The following is a 19,815-nucleotide window of genomic DNA, read 5'->3' on the forward strand; positions in this document are numbered from 1 at the left end:
TTCACATCACAATAGATTATAATTACATTACTAAATATGTATATCATATATATACAGTGAATGGAGGGTAAAAAGTGAACTGATAAAGTCAATAACGCAAGAAATCCAATATAACTACACTAAGATTTAAATAGAGATCGGTTATATATATAGGGAAATAGTGCAAGTCCAACTTAGAAGAATAAAAACTCAACAACCAAGCCACTCACTAGAGTGACAAATTGTGCACAAACGGTAGCTGCAATTGCCATCAGAGATGCTTCATTCCTATTCAGAATCAAAAATCAGAAAATGTAGTCTGGCAGCTGGAGAGGGAATTGTGCCACTGTAGCTAGAAAAGGGTCTCCTTTTGGGTATGCCAAGCTGAAATCAGAGAAAAAAATGACAATGGCTAGCTCACAGACTAAAACAATTGAATGTAATTCCTTTGAAGTGAGTGAGTCAAATGCATGGTTTTGTTGCTTGCTGTGAATCAAGGCATAATATGGAAAACTTAACGTTTGGATGATGAATGTGGTTTAAGCTAGCAAAGATGAATGTATGCAAATAGTACTAAGTAGAGAAGTAGATGCCATTGTGGATTGGATGACACATGACAGACCTCAGTTTTGTGGAGCATTTCATGGTACTCTACCTCGCTCATCATGCACAGCATACCAATCACTGGGAATATATTCTCTCAAGTTTTATAATTGTAATGATCTCACCCTTTATTCTTTAAAACCACAACTTTGAGAGAGAAATATATTATACTGATAAGTATAACTGCAGAGGATCCATTCCCTCGCTTAGACTTTCTGAACTCCCTAAATCACCTCACTTAGACTTTATACTTGAGATAAGTATAAAGTTTGTGTGTATTTTATGTACATGAAAAAAAAAAGGTTCAACTAAACTAGTTACTTGAAATTTGCTCAAACAATTCACATATTCCTACATTGTCCAACTAATAATGGATGACCAAATATCTTGTCGCAAACAGTAATTAAAATAACAAATGCATACCTGCCAGGTATAAATGTAAAAGAGCCTTCAATGGAACCTGACGGCGTTGGTAGAGGAGTGCAACTCTGATAAACAAATTCTTGTCCCCCAGGATGCAAAAGTGGATACTGCAGGGAGATTCACAATTCAGTAATTTGAAACTTTGACCACTTTATTTACCAATGTTATTTGGACTTAAGAAAATGAAGACAATTTTCTTTGTTTTCCAAGAAAAATATAGTTTAAAGACATTCTTCCAAGTTCCAAAATACGAATTATGAACCTTTATTACTTTTGGAAATGGAAACCACTAAATCAATTCAATTTTATGAGGTTTGCATAGTTGGCCTAAGGAAGACTCTATCTGCTCGAAAAATATAAAGTAAATTACAAGCTTAACTAAGCTAGGCTCGTCATTCAGATGCACTCGATCAATATATGCAACAAAAATCAAAACCACTAAACTTCGGCCACATATATTCGCTCATAGAAAGGCAATGGCAGCGTGTCATTATGCAGTTTTTGGAAACTTCCATAATTGATTCACAACTGAAAAGGAATTTCTTGTTGTAAAAATTCAACAAACCAAAACACTTGTGGAACAACTGGATCAGAATCAATTAATTTAGATGAGTGAGACCTTGATCGGCTGTTCAATCCAAATTTTGACTCTGATATGTGTAAATCCAAGTGAAGTCAATGCACCTAAGGCCTAGGCACTGAAGGGCTACTCACTTCTCACAGCTACTATCTCATCCGGAATTTCAAAACTATGAATTCAATTTTAAAAGATCTATCTCCAGCAGCCAAGACATGAAATAGTCTAAAATGAATATTTACTAATATCATTACTTCAATAGAATAAAAATAATTGCACAGAAAAAGAAAAGGAAATTAAGGGGAAATTTCGGGAACTTATACCTGTCCTATAACAGCTTCTCCATTGAAATCCGATACAACATCATCATTAGCACGGATGATCCAGCGCCTCCAATGGAGTTGACAAGAGTTGAAGGACATTCCATTAATCAAACATCCTTGCGGTTCAAGGGACAAGCGGATCGAATAAGCAAATAAGTACTTTTCACTGTCATCTTGAGGATCAACAAACTCAGGGATAATCAATGCAGACGAGCGAACCTTGAGAAAAAAACAACACTTGTAAGTTTCCAATGAGAAAATTATACGCTGGAACTAAGAAATACTTGCCAAAATTTCAGTAGCGATGAAAATACGTGAACTGGAATATCCCATGCAACATCAATGAGCAGAAGTAATCATTCTCTTCCTTGATGCATAAAGACAACAAAAAGAAAAAAGGAGCTCCAGATGCAAACCAAGAAAATCTATCCTGATATATATTGTAATTATAAATATCCAAACCTCAGGAAGGCACAGGACAATCTGATTACGATATATATTCCCTGTAACCACAATATGCCTCTGCCAAATACATCAACGACTACAATAGCACTAATGTTTTCTGTGCCATAAGATACAATGTTAATAAAGCAAGCATAGAGAGCGTTATACTGGCTTTTACCTTCACACCATTAGTAACAGCTGTTGAACAAAAAGGGGGTTCTTCTGGGAAAAGATTAATGCTTCGGCCATATTCATTTTCACAAAGTTTGATGAAGCCATGTTCTAAACGGCGACCATGTTCTTCTAACCACAGTAGCATGGCATCTTGTTGCTCTTCACCATTCGATTCCTGATGTAAACTTATCAGATCTTGAGGTACACAAGGGATTATGTCTTTTTCAGAACGAAGTTTATTGGTTTCAACATATAGTTGACCGTTGGAACAATTGAGGAAAAACAATTTTCTACGGAGTGTGGAGGAAGCAGCCACAAGAACAAACTTGGATGTTCTTAAAAAGCTCAAGTGACGCCTAATCTGCTGAGTTTCTTGGATTATCTGATGTATAGGCAATAGGTAAACATTCACCAGATGATTATAGAAGGAGTAACCCCCAATTAGACCCAAAGAACTACCAAATGTACTAGTTTCTAGATTTGCTTTTACGATTTCTTGCCCATTATGGAAGCGATAAAGGATCCTCGTAGGAAGTGGCAAGTCCACCTTTAACAAATTCTCCAACATCTGAATATCAGCTTCAGTTGCCCCTTTACCAAGTGTAGCCTCAGCTTCAGGAAAATTATTGGTCAACCAGGTTTTTATCCTATCCCAGCACCTTTTCACACGCATAACAAGAGACCAAGGATACATTCCAAAAGCTTTTCTCCATTCTTGATAACATTCCTGCGTAACACATAGACAGTCTGATTTCTAGATGTACCAAAAAGATTATTTGAACTTTACCACACACAAGCCATATATCATCAAGAATCTTGAGCAACACAGAATCCATCATCCTCAACATGAAAGAAAGAGAACGATGCCCACTTTACATAAATAAACATAGCAGATCCGAGAACCAGCAAACAGGAAAGTCAGAAGTTAGTTTCATAAGTAGTGTCCACCAAGCTTGCAAGAAGTAAGTACACTAAATTCACAATTTGACTGGTTTAAAAAATATGGAAAGAAATGGAGGGGCCAAACCGAATATCATATCACCATGTATCATTGTTTTCATTTCTTTAAAATGAGGAAAGCACAGAATGGAGCATGAGTCAGTCTATTCCACCAAAAGAACAGCTAGTACAAGACTCTATCATTCTACCCCAACATCACATCCTTGTCACTTCCACCCCACACGGCATTAGATATAAACCAAACCACCACAAGATAAACATGTTTTTAACCTCAGAAGCAAGTTCACCCTGTTTGGCAATTGGACCAAGTCAACACAACAAAGTCATTTTTCAACACACAAGAGAGAACAACAACAAGGACATAAAAAAGAAACACCCAATGGTGTGCCTGAAATTGGAAGACACAGAAACAAAACAAACTCTGACAAAGAGACAACTTCATTAGTTGACCCTAAAGCGAAACCAACCAATGACAAATGAAGGTGTGTTTTCAATACATTTATTTCCACAAGATAATTATCACCCAAAACCAGAGGCTCATGAAAAATGAAAGAAAATTAAAAAAAGGTGCGACCTTGAAAGAAGGGAAAGGGTTTCCAAGATGATCGATGGGTCGGGTCAAAGCGAGTTCATTGAAGCAGAGATTGATCCAAAGAGTGTCATCGGATGCAAAAGACCTGAGCCTTTTGCTGGCACAGGCAACACTGGCAATGTCTGCGGCTTCTAACTTCCTTAGTATTGCGTTAATGGCTAAATCTCCCACCGATTCCAACCCCATGGTTAGGCTTTCTCGATCTTACTCTCTCAACAACAGAATAAATTTGTTCCAAACTAGAACGTTTAAAAAAAAATTATTTCACAGATGCATAGTATTCACATTATAACTTTATTTTAGTTCATTATCTTCATATCAAAACATTGAAGTGATGAGAAATTTGTTTATTTTATTTTATTTTTTATAAATTTTATACAAACTATTAAAAAATAATTAAATAATTAATATATTTTTATTATTAATAAATTTATAAATATATATATACACACACACGTTTCAAACATTATTGTCTCGTTTGTTTTTTAATTTGAATTTGTGATTTTTCGTGTATTTTTTAATAATTTAAATTATTTCAATGTCAGAAAGATATTTACCAATTCATCTAAAGAAATGCATATTTACTATATTAATTTAAATTTTTAATTTTTATTTCAAAATGATTTTTTTTATCATTGAATAACTTAAAGTGTTATTGATTTTAGATCATAACATTTTATTGCAAAAAAAAAGTCACAATTTTAAAATATAAGATTATTTAAAACATAACAAATTATATAATGACTCTTTTACTACTAATAAAAAATAATTTTAAATTTAACTTAATTTTACAAAATCAACTTTTACGGTAAAATTGCACTAATTTATATATTATAAATTAATCTTAATGGATATACGACTTCTAACAAATTATACATATTTTATATTGATAAGTGTTCTAATAGCGAGTGAAATAATATGTTTAGAACAAACAACAAATTTCCCTAAAATAAACTATAAGTTGACTTTGATACCAGTCACTAAAAAATGGTATATGTAATTCATTTCCTTTGTAGAAAATACATATAGGATATTTTATTTATAATGAAGAAAATATAAACTAAACCCACTAAAAAAGACTTGCAATTGATGAGATATTATCACTTAAAAATATTGAAGAAACTCACCATTAATTAAAATAATGCGAGTTGTTTCAATACAACATGAGAAGTCATAAATTATTTAAAACAATGAGAGAAAAAATTCATGTATGTTATCAAATTTTCCAAAGTTTGAATATAAATGTTAAACTGGATTTTGATTCCATTAAAATAAGATTAAAATATATAAAAAAATTAATAATAATTTTTCATTAAAAAAATAAATATACCTAGAATAATCATCAATGAAAATAATATAATATTAAAAGTCTAATAGGAGACGAAACATATGGAAACATTACAAAGAAAGAAATTATTTCAATGACATGACTCACATGCTAAACTAGATAATTTGGATAAATTTGAAAAAAACTGTTATAATTTAGAGAAATTAAAATGACTTAAGAGGATGAAAAAAAAATAACTTTTTTTTTAAAAGGCTTGTTCATAATTCAATTATATTATATTATTAAGAATTCTTATTGGTTTATTTAATTTTAATAACTTCTTCTTTGTTTAATTCAAGAAGGAAAAATAAAATAAAACTTTCACAGGTATACATATAAAATGAATGAAAATTTTAATAGACTACTTACGCATGATGAGTTGATTCTTATCTATTTGGTTTGAAAATTAAGTGAAATAATCAATTATGACTTATACGGATAATCAACATATCTTGGTATGATTGTTTTATAGGATAATTTGGAGAGAGAAAAAATAGATTTGACATAAATTGCTTTTTTTTCTAACTTTTTGTTTTTCGTAACAAGAAAGAAATACGCCCTAGACTTCCCAGAAGGAGCCTACAAACATTTTGAGACAAACATCACTATCAAATTATATTAAGTTGGATACGATACATAACTTAAATACCTAAATTGAAGAATATGATGTAGTGTGGGTATATATAAAATATAAAAGACACTAGTTGAAACTATTTTTTTTCTATTCCATCGTTCATCTTCAATTCTTTCTCTCTCCAAGTTATGAATGAAGATAAAAATTTTATTTTATTACATTATGTTTCACTTTATCCTATATTAATGTAGATATTTTCCTTCTATTATATCACATTGCATAATTCAGACACAGAACCAGTTGTAATAATTTAAAACACTGGCTAAATCGTGCCATTCACGGTATTAGTGATTTCCCCCCTCTTTTATTTCAATACATGCCCCAACCAGCTCCTTTTTCAAATCTGTAAAAGTTTTCATTCAATTTAATTGTTATTTTATATATCCTTGTTTTTATCTAATATTTAATTAATCTGAAAAAACAGTGACATAAGAAATAAAAAAATCATAATTTATTAAAAACCATTTATTTTCAGGTTCTACAACATAACCTCACGCTATAAATAAAATAATATGGATAATATAAAATCAGAAACGGTATTACTTCTGACCGTAGTGCAAAATTTTGGCATACTTATTCAGCAGACTTGTTCAAATAAATAGTCCATTTTCAAATAAGCTCCTCTGGACTCGCCAATTTCAAATACAAATTTTGGGCAAGCTGGCATTCACGCGATTCTCTATCCAATGTAACACAGCAACATAAGTGTCATAAAAAACGAAACAATGTAGTTGTAAAAAGAGCACAGTCGAATGTCGGTAGCCTAAAGAAGTGGTGGGTGCATACCAGTTGGAACGATATGTGAGATGAAAATTGTTGTTATGTACATTGAACAGTATCATCAATAAAAAGCAACCTTACACCTTGGTAGTTTGTAGAATAAAAAAGTTAGAAGGAAAGAGTAAGTTGGCTAAACGAGAGTTCCTTTGGTATATGATTAAATAGAAATTGCTGTTGAACAATCGTCAAGTCTGGGTCACCTTCACAGGCGTCTTTCTAAGCAGGACCATTACCTACGCGTAAATAAAGATAGGGAAAAAACGAGACGATTAGGATACAGTGACTTGCCAAAACCCATTAACAATTGGTAATAATCTCATCGTTGCGCAAAAGTAACCTTGATGCAAGGTGCAAAAACAATAACGAATTTTATATTTATATTTGAGACGCATCAAAACATTGAGTCAAGATTTTTTACAATGGAGAAGCTACACGATTATTTGGATGGGGTATACAAGTACGATGAAAAGAAGACAAAATTCATATTGTAAGGTCTAATTTTATATCATAGCTAATCGAATGTAAGTAACCCTTTTTATTAAGGTCTAACCGGAATAGGATCACCTACAGTTTAAAATGAACTACAAGGTTATGCAATTTTAAATCAGGGTTCAGAGTTTCTAACTTGAATTAGATTTTATAACTTCATACATTTTATAAGTTAATATGTAAAATTTAATTTTAATGGGTGAGATTCATGCAGAGAACCTAGTCAAGTGATAACCTAACCAAGGAGAAAATCGCAGTGCTACGAAGTACGAACCCTTAATGACGAGAATATCACAATTTGAAGACTAAACCACGAAAGAATCGAATGCTCTTCAGTACCTAAATGGATCGCTTCGAACTATTTATGAATGACAAACCAACAATTCGATAGCATAAGAAAAAAACAGAATCTCTACGCACATGATAATATACAAAGGAATTCTTGGGATTCAGAATTCTCCTCAAACAATTTTATGCGTTAATGGGTGAATACCCTGCAATGTAGGTAGCACTCAACACTCGCCGGCTATTAACTATTAGCATCATCAATCCTTTGAGCAATAAACCAATCATTACTCAGCACTATGACAGAAAAGAACCTTTTTAGCAGAGAAAATACGTTATGATGGTATTCCAGTGTTAAAAAATAATTCTAATGTTTTTGGTATATTCTCTTAGCAAGTACCTTCCTCAAATTTAATATCCAGATAAAATTTATGCTCTTAAAAACACATTCAAAATGACACATTTTCTTATCACAATGCTGGCTGATACTCAGCACGAAGTCATTGAGACTGAATAAAGAAATGTAAGGAGGCTTTTTCATTTTATATATCATTGAGACTGAATAAAGATCCAATGTTTTCACAAGAAATGCATAATCAAGGCCCAGCATATGAAGCAGTTGTAATTAACTAAACATGTATTTATCATTCATGTTTTAATGTATTTGATAGTTTACCATTAGTTTTGTTGCATTTCCACCTTCATATATTTTTAATGGACTTCCAACTAACAACCATTACCCATGGAACAGAAAGTCCATGTGCTCCGTCTCGGTTCTTTTATTTCCACGTATACTAAAATGAAACCAGCATGATTGATAGAACATTCATAAGAATGCATACAATTCAGTGTTTATTAACCCTCCATCGATAGTAAAATTTCTGACGCCTCTCCATGGTATTCCTTACACCTTTTCCTAAGTTTAGACGCTACTCTTACTTCAAGAAGTTGACCTTCATATTAGGAAGTAAATGGTTGAGTTTAGCACTTTCCACGTACGTTTATTGCAAGAGACTGATCACAATAATAATTGCCCTTAAATTTAAATAGTGCAGGTAGGATTTGAAGTTTTAGGTCCGAATTTTCATATAATCACGTTAATGAACAATTAGGATACAATCAAAGTTCCTATAAATTCAATCCGTGTCGAATTCTTGAGGTCATTATCATATCTCTCGTCCCTAAGCCGAATTTGTAATTTCTTTTTCCCATAGACAGGAGGAAATAGGGGAAATTAGTGCAAAACCACAGTTGACAGTGGCACCAAATTCGTTGATTTGATATACTAATCCTTATTTAAGGTTAGCTAGGAAAGTATTAGACAGATTTAACTCTGAATGTACATATTTAATTTGAAGTGTTTTCACATGCGCAGAAACACCTTCAAGATTCTTACACGGTGGGAGTTAATAACTCAGAAGTCTCAATAAGTTATAGGGGTGATTGAATTTTGAATGAAACATAGGGAAAAAATGGAAAACCACAAATGGCGTGTGGTACGAAAATTGTTGATTCTGTTTACAAATCCTGAATTATGGTTAGCTAGGAAAAAAGTAAACAAGTTAACTCCAAATTTACAAATGTAATCAGAAAATATCTTCTCATTATCTTCAGAAGCACATTCAAGATTCTTTATACAGTGGAAATTACACCTCACAAGTCACGATAAAATAAGTTCAAGTGACTGAATTTCTAACCCTAAAAAAATTACCTTTCACAAGGTGAAAAAAGAAGAGAAGAAAGATCAAAGCCTACATCTAAAAATAAGGGATACAAAACTCAGAAGAAAATAAGATTATCACACTAAGTTTTTAAGTCAGATTATTGGTATATAACAGTTAACCAAACTGTCGAAATCCAGTACTGAGATAACGAAAACAGAATAAGACATGTATTAGACAGAAAACAAAAACAGTAATATACAACAGGTATCACTACAGATATCTGAAATGGGTCAGTTGATGACACGGTGATACCAAGTAATGAAAAACCGATGGGGAGAGTCATACTAAAATCCCTCCGATCTCTAATATAAGCCCAAAATAAAATTTTTGGATGTTCTTTCAAATACAAACAAATCTCAACTAAGTTGACCCTATTTAATGAAATTATCATTGAAATGCCCTTCATTTAGTTAGGGTCTAATTTCCAATGACTCTATTATTCTTGATATCTGTTTCCAATTAAATTAGCGCAACTAAATGTTACTAACTTTCTTAATTAGTGCTAATAAGTTTTTTTACTGGTATTTGAGACTGGGGGGAGTAATAAATAACTTATTTACGCACAATGACCAAATAACCACAATATTTATTCCATTATATCAGATGGTTTCTAAAGCACAAAGCTAACAGATGATATGTTACGATCTAAGGTAAGGGTGTATTTGGCTAGGTTACGTACTCAGGTACGTAACAATTGGTCCGACCTGCCGGATTGTCAAGGGAGGAAACTGTCGGATCCTAATAGAGACGAGTGAAAGACATCATGGAGGGAAGAATAAATGCAATTGAAGGGAAACTGGAGAGCATGGAGCAGAGACTAAAGAACATGGAGTTCTCCCTAAGGAGGTTGAAGGCAGAGTTGAGTGGAATACGCCATGAAGTCCAAGCTCCAAATGGGAAGGGACTGCTGGAACCGAACGATAGTGGACTAACGGATCCGAACGTGAGCGAACTGCCAGAACCGAACGATAGCAGACTGCTGGATCCGAACGTGAAAGAACGGATGGAACCTATAGAGAGAGGACTTACCGAGCCGAACGGGAGGAGACGGCCAGAACCGAGCGTGAGAAAACTACCTGAACCAAACGGTCTAGTATTGGAAGGAAGAATGAAGGCTTTGGAAGGAAGGGAAAATGGAAGAATCAATACCCTGGAGAGAACAATGGAGTCTGTGAAGAGATGGGCCGACAAAAAGAACAGGGGGCTTGCAGTGTTTGGTACACTGGCAGAAGGAAGAGAGCGACGTGAAGTACTGAAAGACATTGAAAACCATTCCCTCAGGGCTTATGATTTAGGAGAAGTGGTAACCAGAATGCTGGACGAAGAATGGAAGACATTAGAGAAGGTTTTACCACCACCCAAACCTCCAGACATGAATTGATGAGGAGCCATGAGATCCAGCTCCCCGTTTCCAACCTTGAGGACAAGGTTGTTTTGCAGCGGGGTGTAATGTTACGATCTAAGGTAAGGGTGTATTTGGCTAGGTTACGTACTCAGGTACGTAACATCCTCCCTGTTATCAATGATGACTAAACTGCCATAGCAAACCAGCTATGGGTACCCTAAATATCTTTTAACCACCACTGAAGACAAAGCGAAAATTTATTGCACCAACCAGGGAATTCTTCAAATCCTGATAATAGACCAATTGAGAACATTTAAAGAGAAGGGAAAAGGGAAATGTAGGAGGAGGAAATGTAAATGTTGGGCCTGAGGAACAAGGATATTGGGTATATTTGAGCAAAAAAAAGATGGGTGACAATGAGGAGGAGGAAGGATTATCAGGCAAGGAAGAAATGACAACTGGCAAAGGGGAGTTGAGGGACTTGCCAGAATCATACGATGTGTGTGTGTGTGTGTGTGTGGAGAGGAAAAAGAGAGAGAGGAAAGATTAAGAAGGAAGTGACGAAATGACTGGGCATGAGTGTGAACAGAAAATTGTTTAGATTTTGCATCAAGGAGTGATTCCCATATCAGCCGGAGGCACTCTCAATAGGGAGAGTATCATTTTATTCTTCATTTCCACAAGGACTCTCTAGCCATTCAATATTTCATTTGCCTGTGCCAACGATTCTTTTTTGAACTTTTATCAGATAGAGAATCACTTGGTATTACCTGTCAATTCTGTTTACTGCCTTATACTTTACTGATAAAATATCAATCCTATACACAGCCCAAAATTCAAATCACGAGTTTTCCTAACATGCCTGGAAGAAAACTTTTCAGCAGTCAGTCTCATGACTATGAAACAATAAAAGGAAATATCTTCGTCGATGAGGGAAAGGAACAAGAACTTAGGAAGCAAGATTGACAGTTTACCTTGTAATAACCGGGCATGCAGCAGAAAACAAGAGAAATCAACAGAGCTTGAAGTAGTTCAATGAAAAAAACTAGCAGCTCAATAAAACCTAATCCCATTATGGTCACGACCAAAGATATGATACTACTGAGTTTACAATGTTGTACCACGATTTTCCAGGAATGGGTGAGGCACATATAAAACTATAACCAGAAAGGGCTAGAACAGAGAGACAAGTAAAAAGGAATTGAGGTAAGCCAGCCCATGGCAGTGCCATGTACAGGACATTACTACTATCACAATAAGATAAGGTGAAAACATAAGGACAGTTAAAGCTAGTGATACAAAAAGGGAAATCCCAAATCAGGTAGTAGAGCCCGGAGAAGAAAAGGGAGAGAAATGGTGGAACAGGCAGATGGCTTGGAAACCAAAGAATCTGAAAATGAGGTAATGGAGACTTTACTCAAGCATAGAGTAAAGAATACATAGATTTTTTAGAATGTTGTAAACCTTTCAAGAAAAATCATGGAACTCTGATAGTATGACAATTTGTAACAAAGTTCAGAGCAAAGACTTAAGAGATAACGAATGAATAATCCAAATCTCAATTTACAATAGGACTAAACAGGACCAAACAAAGACAAAGGATTTTTCAACAAGCAAATTTGGTTTGACCTATTTGGAAATGACATCATTAAGATCACGTACCCCAAATCCCAAATTATCTAAGAAAAACGACTTACAGCCTTGCACAATTGCACTTGCTCTTCTAATACCCAAAACAGAAAAACTAACCAGTTCCAGGATACTCCCCATAAAAGTTTGGACATACTTTCAACCACATACAATTGTTTCCAAGGGCTTATTATATCTCTGTAAATTAACACGCTCAAGACTTCCATATTTACTCTGTCCATGATTTCAAGGATTTCAGGTGTACCTCCTACAGATCATTTGCAATAGCAACCAAGGTATGCAACCAGACAGCCACGTGGAATATACCATCACATCAATGACATAAAAATACTTGGAAAAAAAAAACAAATATATGGACAGAAACTGAATGGGTGAATTAAACACTCAACCTAGATCATATATTAACAAAGAAATTACTTACAGGAAGCATCTCATTGTTGAATTCCTGGTCCATGACCTCCTGCCGCTTGTTGTTGCTTCTGTTGTATTTGGAGAAGAAGATTGGCAGCAAACTGTAATGTTGACTGATATCTCTGGTTCTTATCAGCCTCCACCTCTGGTGTGCCTTGACCGACTCCAGAAACAGAAAGTTGCTGATTTGTGGTGTCCGAGTTTACTTGGTCTACTGTGTATGGCATGGCAGTCAGCTGTTGTGAAGAATTAGCACCACTAACTTGATTAGTTGAGGCAATAGAATTATTAGGTTGCTGGAAAGACAGTGGATTGTTATTAGGTTGCTGGAAAGCCTGAGAATTGTATAACACAGGGGCATCCGTTCCCTGCACAACTCCAAAGCCTTTCTGATTGCTTGGGGAGACTTTAACTTGATAATGCTGACTGCCATGAGGAGATGCAGCTACCTGTCCACTTTGACCGGCCATCATGAAATTAGGCATGTGTCTAGATGAAACAGCACCTTGCTGATGCATGGTGGCTGCAGTGTCTTGGATGTGAGAACTGCTAGAGACCACTTGAGCAGGATTGCCAGCTGGAGCAGATGCTGGTGGATATGGCTGATAGTGAGCATTGTGAACGCTATACATACTCCTCATCTGTTGAGGAGGATGAGTGGTTTGATCAGCACTTTGATTGTCTTGTTTCCATAAATAGGATTGACTTCCATCATTTGGTGCCACAGGAGGAAAAGGATGCTTCATGGTTGAGGAACCTACTCCAGGCTTGGCACCATCAATGGCAGATGATGGTGTAGTTGAAGGGAGAAAAGATGCTAAAGTTGCAATCAGCTCAGGAGTTAATGCAACTCCTGCTTGGGACCCAGCAATAGCATTATTAGGAGCATAATCTGGAGGTACAGAATGAACTAAAGGAGGCCCTCCTGTAGGCAGGTAGGCTGGTTTACTAGGAAGCTTAGAATCCTCACGCAATTGTCTGTTATAATCCATTGACACAACCTGTTCCTCTTTGATAGGAATCAAACCATATTCAGTCTGTGAAAGAGGAATTTGCTGCATAAACTGACTTGTCGGTACAGGCAAGTTCGATGCTTGCTGCATAGGTGCACTACTTGGCACTTGAGGAAACTTCAGAAAGACACCATATAGTCGCTCGGGTCCACTGACTTTCAAAACTCTAGTGAGAAAATCAGAAGGAGGCACCAAGAATAATGTGGTGTTATCACCAAATTTGGCAACACCAGCACGATTATTTGCACTGAGATATCGAAGGAATTCAGTATATGATGCAAAATCATCTTCGCTATCAGGCAGAAAGAAAACAATATCAAAACCAATTGCATCAGCATAATGTTTAGTGAGTATATCCAATCCCGTCCTAGCTGAGCAATCAATGATATCAGGACTGCATCAAAAGAAAAAGCAAACTGGAATTACAACATTAAAACAGTAACCTTAAAAGAATATATACAATACATTTCTACCCTTAAGACAAATTTGGAATTTTCAAGGAAAATACATCCAAAAACTAAGTCCCACTGGTTTGTGCTTGAGAATATAAAATGACCAAGCCAGTTAGCATCTTTTGCCTCCAATATAAAACATAAAGTTTAAGATTTTTTTAGTAAGCAAAACATAAAACAAATAAGCACACCATTTGTCCTGATGACAGCACAAACCAGTAAAATTCATAAAACCTACATTTCCTGCAGAAAACAAACAACACAGAGGGAAGAGAGTATCTTATATGTGGACTTTGCTAGCTATGAGAAGAACGTAAAAGCAAAATAAGTCAACAGAAAAGAACAGATTTCAAGAACTATAGCAACTTTTTCTTTCCATTTCCAAATATGCAAACTTTTAATTAAGATTAGAGACGGATGAAACTATACTCACAGCTCAGTCCCAATCCCTTTCCCAATTGGTACACATCTAGCCTTACAAACACGAGTTCCACCTTTTGCAATGATTCCACGCCAAATATGATCATTATCAGGTTGGACCATACCATGTACTCCAGCTGTAATCCTTGAGCTCATTGGACCAAGGTGATTTTTTCCTTGAATATTTGCAAATGGACCAGAACCACCTCTATCCATTGATGGATCTATCCCATAAGATTGCTCCAGGGATAACCCACGATCATCTATATTCCTTAAAGGAAATGGGGCTTCGTCAACAGCTAAGGGTCCATCAATCCTTGAACGTTTAGAATCTCTAGGAATATGGTTTATGTCAAGTACATCCCATGCACCGGTGGTGGATCTTGTAGGATGCCTAGCAACTGGTGCAGGAGAAGAAAGCATCCCTGGTGCAGGAGGAGATGGCCTTTTCCAGTTTGGAGCCATGTTACTCTTGGAGCTGCCATCTTGAATTTTGTGGAGGGCACTAATCTCATTAAACTCAGGGCCAGAAATAACAGAATCAACATTGCTAAGTGGACCAAAAGGTCGCAATGGTACATTTGGACCCATAATACCACTAGGTGGTAATTGACCAGTAAAATTATTTGGAACCACTGGACGATTATGACCAAATGCATCCATTTGTAACTGTCGGAATGGATTCTCATTCAGCAATACATCAGGCCTCGGTCCATTACTTCCAGCAAAAAAGCCAGGATAATCACTTCCATGTACTAGGTCATTGCTGGAATACATAATTGTTATTCGAGGATCATTAAAAAGGCGCCCTTGAAGGCCCTCTTTAGCACGTCGAGCTTCATCAACACTTCTAAACTCTACGATAGAATAATTCCTCAAGGGAAAACTCTTGATTCTCTCAATTTCACCAAATAAAATCATAGCATTGTGCAGCATTTGTTCATCAATCTGAACAGCAGGAGGATAACCAATCCACAAAACATTACTTGGTTGAGCATCGCCTTTCCTCCCCATTGGAGCCTGTGAATGCTGTTGACACGAGAGAGTATTTATAAGAAGAACTGAAAGAGTTGAAGACACAAGGTATGCAGAAAATATTGAGCATGCCTATGTAAATAATGCCCAGTCTTCCCAAAACCAAAACGTTACATCCAACAAAGCAATAACAGACAGATGAGCAAGAATTATACAAAAAAGTGACAGACTTGCAATTAGATTCACATTACAAGGACCCTCACCAGAGGTCTTTTCTGTCCAGAATAAGCATCACTAGGCCCCAAGCTTTTTCCTTGAAACTGCCCATAATCAAGCAACTGATCCTACAGAAATCATCAAAGGAAACATTAACTACATCAAAGTAACATTTAAACAGAACAAGCTACAAAAAAAGGAAATAACCCAGTCCACTAATTCTAGTATAAAAGCATTCATACAAAAAACGTGTCACTCAATCAGAGACAACTAACAGTTTCAAGTGAAAAAACCATTACAAAAGGTTTAGTAAATAGGGATTATTTATCAATGCAAGAAAAAAAAATCCAAGAAGTGCCACTTTAAAATAAAATAATCACTCCCCACTAACTTAAATGTAATTATCTAGAAGTACCAACATGAGGCATCAGGATCAGTGTACTGATAGGTAATTGAACAATAAAAGGAAATGGAAGAACACCAAACAAGAACATATAAAAATACACTTACCCTTTTTATCGATTGGGTTCGAAGGAAGTCAACACGAATATGCTCCCCACCTATTCGCTTCCCATTCATTATTTTCATGGCCTGGGAAGCATCTTCCAAATTGAAAAATTCAACACATGCAGAATTTCGGTCTCTGTAGAACTTAAAATCCTCAATTGTACCAATTTTACGAAATTCAGCCTCCAATTCTTCCTTTGTAACAGCTGGGCTAATACCCCCCACCCAAAGCTGTTTGCATGCCTTAGCCTGAGAACATTTTTTGCCATTTAAACAAAACACTAAAAATACAGATTACACCATCCACATACAGATATTAACAAAAGAAACAAGCATGTTAAGATTTAAATAGTCGATCGATACTATTGAAAGCATACTGTACTTTTGCTTCAAAACATTCAAAGAAGCTCTTAACGATGAGAAAATAAAAATAACAATTTAATGTTTGTCTATACCACTTCGAGACATAACATATCACATCCAATGGTAGGAACAAAAATGTGAACTCAACGACATAATTATTTTGATCATGTAAGGAGATACTACAACTTGGGTAAATATATACGAAAAAATCGTCTTTCATTAATTATATTGCTAAATTGCTAGTTGAATGTTATGTCTAGGTAAATAAATTGAACTAATCATGATGAAAGACTATTAAACATTAGATAGTAAAATAAAGTATGACGAGATACAACCTCGCTTCAACTTCCAAATAATAACATATACTTCTGTGATTAGTAGTATCAAACCAAAGCTACCAAGTATGACTTCCAGAAGTTCCGCTTGGGTTTAAGGACTGAAATGGTTTTCACTACAATCAAATCAGAACATTTATCCACACATCACCTATCCTTTTGCACTTTTTATTTCATACAAGATTCTGATCTTGTCCAGACTTAAATTTTTCAAAATCTTATAATAGGAGAAACTTAGGAACTGGATATCCTCGTCGCATCGTATTTCATTTCATCAATCCCTCTATTTAAATAGAGTAGTGGAATTCGGAGTTCTTATCTTAGATTTGTTTTAAAATTTAATTTTAAAAGCTTGGCATCGGCTCCCCGCCCAACTTTAAACTAGAGAGAAATGTCTTCCAAGGGGCAATGTTTAGAAGTTAAATGCCGGACTGTATTCTTTTATTTAAACAAGTCTTAATATAGAGAGCGTCCATCACAACTAAATATCGAGTTGCGGTTTGGACTATCTATTAGTATATTATAAACCAAACACCCTAGACCCGAACCAAATACTAAAACACAATTACTGTTCATACTATTATTGAATCAGTGTTACTTTGATTTTATTTGCCTTAGTTTCTTTTTTATGTAAATTATTGCGTTATTTGAAGGGCTAGCATTGTTTTAGAAGTAGGGCAGAACAATATAAAGTTGTTTAATGATTGTACAGATTTTCGCAGTGACGTAAGTTTCTATTCGAATAATGCTTGGTACGGGATATCTAGGTGCACATCACCACCTTAACTGTTAGATCACGAGTATACTCCAAAATCAAACTAAAACCAGGGAGATTAATTGGAGAAAATCAAAGTAACGCATTTTCACATATCTCAAAAAAAATCATTCTTCTCTATTTCGTCCATTGTGAGTTTGTCTAAATCTAACATTAGATATGTTGTAATTCAGATACATCAAAAGGCACTCTTTCCAATTGTCCACTTATCCAGTTACCTCTCTTTGGACCTCAGGAAACACTCCATCCTGTTGTCTACACAGTGGTTATTAATAAAAAAAATTGTATTTCCTAACTGGTAGATTGAAAGACTTATTTAAACTCAACCTCTTGGTAGCCATTCGCGCCGCTACTTTGGAGCTTCGTTTTTCAAGCCATTCAGTAGTTTCAGGACGAAAAAACAAAAAACTAAGTTCATACGCATTATGCTGTGTTTACTATCAGGATGTAGAGTGGCCAATTCTGAATTTTAGCGAGGGTGTGCATTTACTATATTGTAGCTGTTTACAAAGAAATATAGTCGCATTGAAATAAATTTCTGCACACTTCTAAAGGTCAATACAATATACGTTCAAAACTAATCTCATTAGATGACAAAATTAGTTATATATCAGCTCATGTAAAGCACTATTCTACAACACTGTCACTTTGAGTGATGCTTTGTTGTATAACTTGGGTCATGTTTACATAACATTTTTTATCTTCGTTTAAGAATTATGTAGATCTGAGTGACTAGGACAAACGAACCACAGAACAAGCTTTCAGATCCCCTTTGAGATGTGAAGAATTAATCAACAGAACAAGAGTTATATGTCACCAGAGTCCAACCAAATTTTCACCGATCATGATTCGATAATCAAATGTTCAACCCTTAAATTTAAACAACTTTAGTTATATTACTATTAAACATTACAAATTTGTGTCTTGAACTAATCACCACCACGACTAATTATTTCGTCCAATGTAAAATCCAAGCACTGCACAATTTTATACTATTTCTACGTTGTATTTAATCTCACAATTTTTCAAATCGAGTATCACGTTCAATTTCACCTATTTCCATGTAACGTACATGGTTATTACACTAAATTTTAATTCGAATTTGCCATCAGAATCAATTTTACAAAATTAATCCTATCCAAAATCAGTTTTGCAGAGTACGGTGACCTAAACACGCGAAAATTATTGAATTAGGGATTTGGATTCTGTTCATGCATGTCGAGCGATTCCGTGAAAAATGGGAACGAGGGGAAAAAATACAAATAACAAAAACCTAGAATGCAAAAATAACAAAATACTAATAAGAAGAAGAATATATTAGTTGAAACAAAATCTATAATAGGAATACAGGAATTGTGAGAGCAAATGAAAGCAAAAAGATGAAGACAAACCGGTCTGGCAAACTCAATCTTCAAGGAACTGCCGCGGAGAGAGGTTCCTTGGAGAGCGTTTTTGGCGGCTTTGGCGTCTTCGACGCGCTTGAAGTAGATGAAGGCGTAACTGCGAGCGGAATAAGTAGTTACGCTGTCGAGCGCACCGTATTTGGCGAAAAGTTCCATGAGATCGGCGTCAGTAACGTCCGGCGCCAGATTCCCCACCCACAGGTTGTTCGACGGGCTCGCCAACTCGTCGGAGTCCCTCATTGGTTTTGCTGGAAGTGGCATTGGAACCAATAGCTTCAATTCAAATGCAAGAAACAAGTAGAAAGAAGATGTGTTTGAGAGAAACCCTAGAAACAAGTAGAAGAGAAAACGAACACTTTTATGCAGAGATAAAGGTTAAAAATATTCAAATATAATACTTATATATATTTTAGTTGCCTAGGAAGACCCAGAATATTCGCCTTCCATATTTCCAATATATTACTTGCACCGTCTTTTAAAATATTATATATATATATATATATATATATATATATATATATATATATATATATATATATATATATATATATATATATATATTTGTTACTATTTACGTAATCAAAGAATTGGATAGGGGAGAGTAATATCCTTCTCACAAGGTTTAATCTTTGGAAG

At 35.1% G+C, this 19,815-nt stretch overlaps 2 protein-coding genes across 2 annotated transcripts; both read right to left on the reverse strand.

Annotated features, from left to right (window-relative positions):
* SKIP16 (SKP1/ASK-interacting protein 16) lies at positions 1 to 4,358 on the reverse strand. Its single transcript, XM_047305295.2, has 5 exons — positions 4,058 to 4,358; positions 2,528 to 3,250; positions 1,906 to 2,124; positions 1,006 to 1,112; positions 1 to 363 (listed from the first exon to the last, which is right to left on the reverse strand). The coding sequence occupies exons 1-5, from the start codon at positions 4,259 to 4,261 to the stop codon at positions 285 to 287; spliced, it is 1,332 nt and encodes a 443-aa protein (XP_047161251.1). The 5' UTR covers positions 4,262 to 4,358; the 3' UTR covers positions 1 to 284.
* A 2,360-nt stretch (positions 4,359 to 6,718) lies between these two features.
* Positions 6,719 to 19,543, reverse strand: LOC124831363 (flowering time control protein FPA-like). The gene is made up of 6 exons (XM_047305337.2): positions 19,168 to 19,543; positions 16,307 to 16,552; positions 15,844 to 15,924; positions 14,619 to 15,634; positions 12,731 to 14,127; positions 6,719 to 7,049 (listed from the first exon to the last, which is right to left on the reverse strand). Exons 1-5 carry the CDS (start codon positions 19,438 to 19,440, stop codon positions 12,741 to 12,743), a joined length of 3,003 nt encoding a protein of 1,000 aa, XP_047161293.2. The 5' UTR covers positions 19,441 to 19,543; the 3' UTR covers positions 6,719 to 7,049; positions 12,731 to 12,740.
* Positions 19,544 to 19,815: the final 272 nt, after the last annotated feature.

Source organism: Vigna umbellata, chromosome 3 (genome assembly GCF_029865625.1).
Source record: "Vigna umbellata cultivar VRB3 chromosome 3, Vumbellata_1.0, whole genome shotgun sequence".
NCBI classification, from domain to species: Eukaryota; Viridiplantae; Streptophyta; class Magnoliopsida; order Fabales; family Fabaceae; genus Vigna; species Vigna umbellata.

Bases quoted from the DNA above. Each gene is read 5' to 3' on its own strand.
- SKIP16 (XM_047305295.2), bottom strand. From the start codon at position 4,261: ATGGGGTTGGAATCGGTGGGAGATTTAGCCATTAACGCAATACTAAGG. The intron at 1,113-1,905 runs GTATAAGTTCCC...ATCTCCCTGCAG, and splicing joins GAGAAGCTGTTATAGGACAG to TATCCACTTTTGCATCCTGG. The intron at 364-1,005 runs GTATGCATTTGT...CTCTGATTTCAG, and splicing joins TTTACATTTATACCTGGCAG to CTTGGCATACCCAAAAGGAG.
- LOC124831363 (XM_047305337.2), bottom strand. From the start codon at position 19,440: ATGCCACTTCCAGCAAAACCAATGAGGGACTCCGACGAGTTGGCGAGC. The intron at 15,925-16,306 runs GTAAGTGTATTT...TGATTTCTGTAG, and splicing joins GAACCCAATCGATAAAAAGG to GATCAGTTGCTTGATTATGG. The intron at 14,128-14,618 runs GTGAGTATAGTT...CTTTTGATGCAG, and splicing joins AAAGGGATTGGGACTGAGCT to TCCTGATATCATTGATTGCT.